This window comes from Portunus trituberculatus, chromosome 46, assembly GCF_017591435.1.
Source record: "Portunus trituberculatus isolate SZX2019 chromosome 46, ASM1759143v1, whole genome shotgun sequence".
Lineage (NCBI taxonomy): Eukaryota > Metazoa > Arthropoda > Malacostraca > Decapoda > Portunidae > Portunus > Portunus trituberculatus.
The window spans coordinates 14,769,042-14,780,429 of record NC_059300.1 but is presented as its reverse complement, the minus strand read 5'-3'; the positions used below and the strand labels follow the sequence as shown (position 1 = coordinate 14,780,429).

General features: G+C 32.6%; 1 protein-coding gene across 1 annotated transcript in view; it reads left to right on the top strand.

Moving 5' to 3' along the window:
- The window catches only part of LOC123520114 (nesprin-1-like), a 346,042-nt gene that overhangs the window by 227,624 nt on the left and 107,030 nt on the right, over positions 1-11,388 (top strand). The window contains 3 exon segments of the mRNA XM_045282036.1: positions 396-506; positions 1,964-2,090; positions 2,275-2,477. Of these exon segments, the coding sequence (XP_045137971.1) occupies positions 396-506; positions 1,964-2,090; positions 2,275-2,477 (441 nt within the window).

The window sequence follows — 11,388 nt, the reverse complement described above, 5'->3', positions numbered from 1 at the left end:
ATATATATATATATATATATATATATATATATATATATTGATATATTTTCTGTTATACTGAGTGATGTCTTGCATGTTCCAATTAAACATGTCTCTTTTGATGTCTTGCTCTATTGATGAAGTGTTGTGTACAATGTTTCCTGTTTAACCATTACAGTGATGCTGTCATCACAAATAGATACTGCTGTGCATACTTGATTTCTATTTTTTTATTTTGTGTGTTAATTTTTGGCTGTGAAGTGCTTTTTTTTCTTTTTATTGCATATTAATTATGACTTTGTGTTATTTTGTATGTAACATTTTTATTTCACTTCTTATCAAGAACTAGCATTTTTATTGGATTTATCAATATGTTAAGTGCAACTAATGCATTTTTTTCATTTTTTATGAAGCAGATTGAGATCAAGGAGAAGGTATCCTCAGCACAAGAAAAACTCCAGAGCTTCCAGGAGCGTCTGCAGAGTCTGGTGGATCACTCAGTCATCCAGCAGCTGACCATCATCCAGGTGAGATAGTCATTAAAGGGACCTGGACACAGGAGGACTCTCAGGGATTAGCATGAATTTATTCTGTAAACAGTGTTTTCTCTGCTTTTTCTTCTATAATAAAGTTGGAAGAAATAGTGGTATGTTTATTTTTCGCATGCTTCTTTTTTCTTGTACAAGAGTAATTACTATCATATTAAAATATTTTGCGTAATAATTTTTATAATTATTTCCTTCATCATCTCCTTATCCAGGAAGCAAAAGGTACTCATCATCTGATGTTAAGGCAGGTTCACATGTGCTAACGTGCGACTGTTTATTTATGTACGCAGAGTTTCTGACTCATCCCTTCGTGTCAGAAAGTGTCAGATGTAACACTGGGAAAGTATCAACTAGTTGGCACCTTGGCAGGAAGTGAATGTAAACAAACAACTGCCTACTAAGATGTCTTCCTATAACAATAATGTTAAAGCTGTGGTTGCTCTTCTTTTGGCTTACCGGAAGAGTTAACAGAAAAGAAAATGCCAGTGGATACGTCCCTGGCCAAGTAGAAGGAAAGAAAGGAGTGTTTACCACACTCTAAATTAGACTACATTTCTCATAAGAAAATTGTTAATCTTAAGAGGATTATGCACAGTTGTGATTAAATTAAATCCTGACAAATCTTGAATCCTCACCTCCAACAACACTGCATTGAGAGAAACCGTGTTTGTAGAGTGGCACCTATATCATCGAACGAAGATTTGCACAAGCTTTTTTTACTGTATAATTAATTTCTGGGGTCCCAAATGTGTTCTTTTCCCTCACCAACTCTAATATCTTCTTCTCTATCTCTAGATAGTAGTAGATACCACATTTTCAAAACTTACTCTGTGATGTCACGACAAATAAAGATGCAAATTGACTAGCAAGACCAACATGTTGGTCTTGATTTGCGACTGCTTTCTGCATTTGCTAGGCGCCAATTGCAAGTCGGAAACTCTTACATAAAAAAAGTCGTAAATTAGCACATGTAAACCAGCCTTTAATCTCCAAGTACATAGCTTCTCTGTATGCTTTTCTGGCAATAAGAAGTTATTCTGTTCTCTATTCCCAAACATTTCCTTCATCTACTTATAAAGTGTTGCTTCCTTACATAGATATTTGTTCATATGAATCTCTTTTACTTTTTTACATCTAAATCATATCAGAATGTGTCAATTTAAAAAAAAATTTCTTATTAAGATTCATGTTTATCTTTGTCAAAAATTCATTTTCCACAGGTAACTAAATAATGTAAATTCTTAGCATTAAAGTTGATCCCTGGTTGATAATTGTTTTATATATAATTACATTCGGATCACTTTAATTTATTTTTTTAATTACTTTTTTTTTTTTTTTTTTTTTTTTTTTTGTGTGTGTGTGTGTGTGTGTGTGTGTGTGTGTGTGTGTGTGTGTGTGTAATAGAGCAAGTCTGAACTTCTCATACCTCATTACAGACTCTGATAATTGAGATGAAGCGGATGGAGGATGAACTAAATTATCTTGAAGAGAAAGGGAAGTGTCTGGAGCAAGACTCTGAGATGCTTAGCCTTCAGTGTGTGTGTGTGTGTGTGTGTGTGTGTAGTATACATAATTACTACCGACAATGATAGCTGTCCTCATGTAAGTAGGGGTGCAAGTTTTACACAAGAAATTATTTGAACCTCCCACTTCACTACTTACTGTTGAAACAAGTGATGCTAACTTTTCAAGATGCAACAAGAACAGAAAATATTTGCTTATTGTTATGTTTTTTTATGATAGTGAGCGCAGCATGATGTAATGCAGCTTAAACATCATGTTTTTCAGGGAAGACATAGTACAGCTGAACAGCAAAAGCTTCACCTCATAGAATATCAACAATTGCTGCAAGACCTAGAGTGTTGGGTCACTGAGACTTACAACCAGATCACTGCAGATATCTCGCTTAGTTCCTCAGCAGAGATTCGTGAACAGATAGCAAATAATCAGGTAAGTGATGTCTTCTTTTAATGCATAGTTCATATTCTTTATTATGTATTCTGTAATACAAATGCTTATTGTTTTCATATTTTTTTTATTTATTTATTATGTTTTATTTGCTTATTTAATTTTTATCTATTTTGTATTATTGTTTTTTAATAAATAGAACTATTTGTTTATTTATTTTGTTTATTTATTTATTTATTTTTCTTATTTATTTATTCATTTTTATTTATTATTTTTTTGTGCATATGTTAAAAACCTGCTGTAAAAGATGAACATCTGAAAAAAAAGATTATCTTGAAAGAAATAGAGTAGGAACTTTATTTGTATTATTCAGTAAATGTCATAACACTATCACCAGTATGTGCACTAAATGTTCATGTGTCAATGGAAGTTCTGCCATTTCTTGTTCAATTTCCATTTTATGAGGTGATATTCGAGGCAATTAGTGTAAGATGTGTGAATCTATATTTTTAGTGATTCTGACTTATACCTGGCAGAGTATTCTACTAGCCATTATGTGATCACAAGTTTGAAACCATTTTCACCCTTTCATCATGGTTGAAAACTCTTCTGAATATAGGGGTGTAACTAACATAGCACTCAAAACTTTGTCATATGTGTGGAAGGCAATGAAAGAAGGTATATTGCAGGAAAGATGAACCTAATATCCCTGGGTTTCATTCTATGGTGGGCTGCACTTTGCCATCACATCATACCTTTCTCACAGCCAATCAGTTGAGAGCATGTCCTGCTAGTTTGTGGATGTCACCTTTGTATTTGCATATAGATCACTAAATCTATGGAAAATGATCTGTAAATACTACCTGAATTGAAAACATATGTCATAGTAACCACAAGTCATATGAACCTTCCATGAAGTGGAAATGTAATCTTAGTTCCTGGGAAAGGGATGTAAAATATAAAGCTTAATCTTGTCTAAGGGTACATAAGCTATTGGGTCAAGAAAATAGTTCCTCAGCATGAAATTGGTGAGTCATGTAAGTATGTACGAGTATATTTTGACAAACTAGTTACTAGTATATAAAAAGTCATTATTTTAAATCCTGTTTCAGTATATTTACATAGCATTGAAACTAATTTTCATTTCCTTATTTAGAGACTTCAGACACATGAAAAAAAAATAACAATTTATTGGTATTACATGATTTTTTAATAAAGAATTATTTTTTTGTGTGCAGGTATTGATCAGAAGAATAGTTATGTCCACAGAACTAATTAATAAAATGTTAAACTAAAGATATATTGAAACTGAATATTTGAAAACAGCATTTTATTGAATCGACTCTCAAAACAGTTAAGGAATTTGTACTGAAATGTTATTTCAAATGCCAGAAACTTAAGACCTCATTTTACTGGATTCGCCCTTCCAACACTAAGCATCTCATTTTTCCCTGATCACTTTTACACTGATTGGAAATGATCACTCTCTTCATGTTCACAGTTTTTTAATTAACTTCTTCCTGGCAGAGGATCTATATATAGATGTTTAGAAATTTGGAATTATTGTTGGATCGTCTATATATAGGAGTTTGTCCTGATTTTACTGCACTATGTTGTAGCATGGTCTGTGTATATATATATATATATATATATATATATATATATATATATATATATATATATATATATATATATATATATATATATACAGTTTATATATATATATATATATATATATATATATATATATATATATATATATATATATATATATATATATATATATATATATATATATATATATATATATATATATATATATATATATATATATATATATATATATATATATATATATATATATATATATATATATATATATATATATATATATATATATATATATATATATATATATATATATATATATATATATATATATATATATATATATATATATATATATATATATATATATATATATATATATATATATATATATATATATATATATATATATATATATATATATATATATATATATATATATATATATATATATATATATATATATATATATATATATATATATATATATATATATATATATATATATATATATATATATATATATATATATATATATATATATATATATATATATATATATATATATATATATATATATATATATATATATATATATATATATATATATATATATATATATATATATATATATATATATATATATATATATATATATATATATATATATATATATATATATATATATATATATATATATATATATATATATATATATATATATATATATATATATATGTGTGTGTGTGTGTGTGTGTGTGTGTGTGTGTGTGTGTGTGTGTGTGTGTGTGTGTGTGTGTGTATTTACCTAGTTGTAGTTTTACAGGGCCTGGGCTTTATGCTCGTGTGGCCCGTCTCCATATCTACACTTATCCAATCTTACTTTAAAAGTGTGCACACTCGTTGCAGACACTACTTCTTCATCTAAACTGTTCCACGTCTCAATACATCTCTGTGGGAAACTATATTTTTTAATATCTCTCAGACATCTTCCTTTCTCAGCTTTTTACTATGCGATCTTGTGCTTCGGATGTCATATTCTTCTCTCAGGATCAGTTTCTCATTATCCACTTGGTCCATTCCGTTGATCAATTTATAGACTTGTATCAGGTCTCCTCTCTCCTTCTTTGTTCCAAGGTTGGTAGATCCATAGCCTTTAGTCTCTCCTCATATGTCATCCCTTCAAGTTCTGGGACCATTCTTGTAGCCATTTTTGTAGCCTCTCCAATTTTCTTATGTGTTTCTTTTATGAGGGGTCCACACTACTCCTGCATATTCCAATCTGGGTCTTATTATAGTATTTATCAATTTCTTCATCATTTCTTTGTCCATGTAGTGAAATGCTACTCCAATATTCCTCAGCAAATTATATGTTTCTCTAAAAATTCTATCAATATGGCTTACTGGTTGATTGTTTTCTTCCATCGTCACTCCTAAGTCCTTTTCCTTTTGACTTTCTCCAGTTCTACTCCATCTCCCATCTTATAGATTCCCACAGGTCGTCTTTCACTCTTTCCCATTTCCATGACATGGCTTTTGTTCACATTGAATTCCATTTCCCACTTCTTACTCCATTCCCAGATCTTATTTAGGTCTTCTTGCAGTATTTCACAATCCTCCTTTTGCTTTATAACTCTGCACAGTTTCGTATCATCCGCAAACAAATTTATGTAGCTGTTCACTCCTTCTGGCATGTCGTTAATATAAATGAGGAAAAGTATTGGTGCCAATACTGACCCTGTGGCACTCCGCTTTCTACTGCTCTCCACTTGGACTTCATATCTTTAACTACCGTCCTTATTTCTCTCCCCTCAAATAATTTTCTATCCATCTCAATGTGCTTCCTTTTAAGCCACCCTTCTCCTCTAACTTCCACAGTAATCTTGCATGTGGCACTTTGTCAAACGCCTTTTTAAATCCAAATAGATGCAGTCAACCCATCCTCTCTCTCTTGTACTCTATCAACTATTCTAGAATAGAAACTCAATAAATTAGTTACACAAGACCGTCCTTTTCTAAAACCAAATTGGCTATTTGATATTAATTTGTTGTCTTCAAGGAACTCGATCCATTGTTTCTTTATTATTCTTTCACACATCTTGCATATTACACTAGTTAGTGATACCGGTCTGTAATTTAAAGGTTCTTCTTTCCTTCACTCTTATATATGGGAACCACCTCAGCTCTTTTCCATTCTACTGGCACTGTTCCATTTTCTATTGAGCATTTTATGATGTTGTATATAGGACTTGCTAGTTCTTCCCTACATTCTTTCAGTATTCTGCCTGAGACTTCATCCGGTCCCATTGCCTTCTCTTCATCCAGTTCCTTCATTAACTCTTTTATTTCAAGCTTGGTTACTTTAATCTCTTTCATATAGATTGTCTCTATTACCCTGTGGCCTCTCAAATTTGGATTCTTTAGTAAAGACCTCCTGGAATTTTTTATTTAATAGTTCTGCCATACTTTTGGGTCTTCCACCATCCCGTTCTCTCCTTTTAACCTTTCTATTGTTTCTTTTTGCCTAATTTTTCCATTTATGAATCTATAGAACAATTTTGGTTGCTCCTTACATTTTTCGACAATATCTTTTTTGAAGTTCTTTTCCTCTTCCTTCCTCACCTTAACATATTCATTTCTCGCTGCCTTGAAGTTTTCCTTGTTTGTTGGATTCCTATTTCTCCTCCACCTTTTCCATGCTCCATCTCTTTTCTCCTTTGCCCTAGCACACCTTGCATTAAACCAATCTTTCTTTCCTTCTTCTTTTGGTCTATATTTTGGGACATATTCCCTGACTCCTGTTTTGTATATTTCCAAAAATAAGTTATATTTGTCTTGCATTGTCTCTGAGTTTTCCATCTCCTCCCAGTCTACATTTTTAAAATAGTTCTTGAGATTCTCAATATCAGCCTTTCTGTAATTTAATCGGTCTCCTTTGTATGAATCATCTCTACTTCCTTTCCTTCTTCTATATCTATTTCTAATATTGCATGGTCACTCTTTCCCAATGGGCACTTATATCTTATATCGTCATTCATTTGTATACCCTTGTAAAAACTAGGTCCAATCTCGCCGCTCGTCGTTTCCTCTGAATCTTGTGCATTCCTTTACTTTCTGGTCCATCATATTGTCTATCATTAGGTTTATGTGTGTGTGTGCATATATATATATATATATATATATATATATATATATATATATATATATATATATATATATATATATATATATATATATTATGTAGTGTCCCTGCTGTGTGTGGGTGGCAGTTCGTAACAATATATATATATATATATATATATATATATATATATATATATATATATTTTGTTACGAACTGCCACCCACACAGCAGCAGGGACACCCACACCTGCAACCACGGGGCAAGGCAGGGCACCCAAGGTCCTTACTTCAGCTTCTAATGCTGCAACCATAACTCACTCTCAGCAGCATAGACCAGGACAGCATTCAGAACGGGGGTGGCACAGGGATAACATTGACGAGGGTCTGTGACTAGCAAGAGAAGCGAGATACACGCTCACAAGACTCAGACAGACTCACTCAGACAGGCAGGACTTCAGGAAACACTTTGTACAGCTTCTTACGTTTACTTGGGTAATAACATAGTACAAACAGGCAATACAGGGTATTACCAGGGCAATTGTGGAGACAGAGGACAAGAGTAGGGAACATAGCTGCGGGTAGAGACAGCTGGTGGGGACAGAGATGGCCGGCTTAAATACAGCTGCCTCCCCTTACAATACTGCCATTGGCTCGCTTCTGAGCCAATCACTGCTGCTTTATCCACCTGCATGACCATCACTTCCGGTTCCCACTTCCTGTCTCTCAACAATAGCACCTCACTCCACAAGTAGCTACCACCCCACTCCTGTGCTGCCACAACAATATATACAGGGGATCCATGTGATTCGACCGTTCGCAGTTTGAATTATCGCCAATTCGAATTCAGTTTATTATTACCCAATCCTCAAGGTTTGACTGACTGACTCGCCAATTCGATATTCATATTTCGCGTGCCACCAAACCGTCATATCCGCCGCCAGCCCAAATTCGCTGCCAGCCCTCCAGGCGGAAGTGTAAACTGACGCTACCCTGTGCCAAGGCTGCCACTCATAAGGAAAATCCCCTACAGTAGGTGATTTTAGCCTAATGTAGGGGGTAGGGGATGCCTACGGGGAAAATAGGAATTTGCAATGGAAACTAGAGAGTTTATTGACAATATGTAAGAGAATGTTTTTTTTTTTTTTCAAACTAAATATTTGTCTGGACACCCATCAGTTTATGAAATATGGATTATATATATATATATATATATATATATATATATATATATATATATATATATATATATATATATATATATATATATATATATATATATATATATATATATATATATATATATATATATATATATATATATATATATATATATATATATATATAACTGACGCAACATGTGGAAGTATGGTGTAATGTGGCGAGGCGCTCCATTAGGGCGAGAGTCGATCACTTATTCCCGCGTATATCGTCCAGTCTGACATGATAATATACCGAAGAAAAGTTAATTTTTCGATACCAGTAAATTTTTTTTATTTCTTTTGTAGTAAAAGTATAAAACTGCAAAAAGTATAAATACATCTATTTTCACACAATAATATATGCATGTACAAAAAGGAATTTTGGGATTAGCGTAGGTGAAAATAGGGGAAAATGTGCACGAGTGGTAGGTGAAAGTAGGAGGAAATGCACACGAGTGGTAGGGAGAAATGAAAATTTAGAGTGGTAGCCTTGTGGCCTGAGCGTCACTTAATCTGCGTCACTCTTGCCCCAGCCAGCGTTCCCCAGCCCTAAGAACCATAACTTCCTACCTTTCAAAGATAAGCTTGAGCTTATAAGAAAGTGTGAGGCAGGTATAGTTCACAGTGTCATTGCACTGGAAATGAGTGTCCCTAGATCAACAGTATCAATAATTTGGAAGAACAGGGACAAGTACCACGAGACCGCTGCATCATGCTAGTGTTTTTATTTCCAAAAATGTACTGTACAGCACCCTTATGTGTTTAATAAAAAAAAGTTAGATATAAATGAAGTATTGATTTAGTCTAGGTTAGTGTTTTTAAAGGTTATAGTGATGTTTTGGGGGTCTAGGCTGGAGGTTGGTCCCTATCCCCTAATTCTTAAGTATCCTATGGGAAAAATTGCTTCACGATTCGAATTAACGCTGATTTGACTGATGAAAATCCGCCCTAACCCCGTTGAATTGCAAGGATCTCCTGTATATATATATATATATATATATATATATATATATATATATATATATATATATATATATATATATATATATATATATATATATATATATATATATATATATATATATATATATATATATATATATATATATATATATATATATATATATATATATATATATATATATATATATATATATATATATATATATATATATATATATATATATATCCTTACAAGTAGCAGAATTTATAAAATGAATAATTATTTGGCATCTCAAATACCCAGACACTTGTCAACATTGCCTCTCAAGGCTTGTGCTTTGTTGGTGATGGATGTGCTATGCACATAAGCTAATATTGAACATTTTTGCATTTCACTACTTTCTTTTATTATAAGTCTATCATGTTAAGGAGAAAGAACTGTACCACACACTAGCAACGTTGCCTAAAAATTAATAGGTACAAAACAAGTGTCAAAAATACGAAGAGAAGTGGAAGTAAATTACATCCAGGCTACAAGTTCTGAATGTGAATAACTCCAAACATTCATATAAATAAATTGACATACATTACCATCAATCAAATGCAAATAACACCTATATATAGATTCCATTGTTTGTTCAGTTTTGCGCCAGAGTCTACATATATGTAGATATCCTAGAATACTTATTTGTGGGGAAACTATACATAGTTGTATGGATGAATGTCGGTAGAGTCTATATATAGATGATTTTTTTATATGGTAGTACATTCATCTGCCCTGCCACCAGGAAGGAGTTAATGTGAACTTATTTGTGTTCCCTTAATAAGATGCAACTTCTGTATACTGATGAAATTTCCAAAATGTGCCCTTTATAGCAAGGCTTAACAACATTTCTTGTAATTTTCCAATACCTTTTTGTTTAACAACTAATAAGTAAATATATCAAAATAACAAATATGGTGTAAGGTGAATATGGTAATTTAAACATCTCATACTGTAACCGCCTTAAAGATATCATATAAGTTTCCATTTTGATATTCTAGTTATAGCTCCTGAAAAGCAGTGATGTAAGTTTATAAGAGCATCGTAACTTACCTAGGTAAGTATGCGATGATCATGGTTCCTTTTAGGTTATGCTGCCCAACAATGCGTGATCATGTGTGATTTATGGTGCACCAATACCAAAGCCAGATTTCATCTGGAGTTGGGGATGAGAAGATGATGTGGTACACCACATCACCATAAAAACAACCACTCACAAAGCATAAAATTTAATTTAGGTTATCAAAAAGTTGACAAAAGTAAATGGCAACTAATCCAATACAGATATGCATGGAATGACTATAACCCTTCTCAAAAAAGGTAATATGTAATCTGGTTCAATTTCAAAACCTTATACATACCAGCATGAGCTATGTAACAAACCATTCTCCAAAAAACCAAGGGACATGCATTGAAATGGGACAAATGGGCAGGCATGACCACAGCCAAAGAGGAACCCCAATCATTGCACACTTAACTAGGTAAGTTACGATGATCTTATAATTCCTCATCGACTGTGTGTCCAACAGCATGACATCATGCATGACTATTTGTAGCCTCATCCCCATCATAACAAAAAAGGTTGAAACACCGAATGTGCATACATACGTGCCTGTGCAATAAACAATAAACAACCAGATATGAGGAACAGAGCATTACGTGTTCCCAGCATATGACTTCATAATGTTCCATCCAAAAGGAACCCACAAGCAAAATGATCTTGTTATAGTGTTTAGAAAAAGTAGATTCATGTCACCAACCAATTGCTCTCCTAAGTCTTTCCCCTGCCATTCCTGTTCTAAATGCCTTAGAAGTGGATGCCAACTGAACTGAATAGGAGTGAAACCAAGCCTTACTTATTCCAGACTCTCTCATTACATCCTCGACCCACCTAATAATTGTGGCCTTTGATGCTGGCTCAAAAGGTTTCCTGGTTGTTAATAACAGTTTATTCTGATCTGGCCTTACTCTCAGCTTGTTTGTCAACTGTAAAAATGTCCTTATGGCATCAATAATATGTAGTTTATCATTCAAAGGA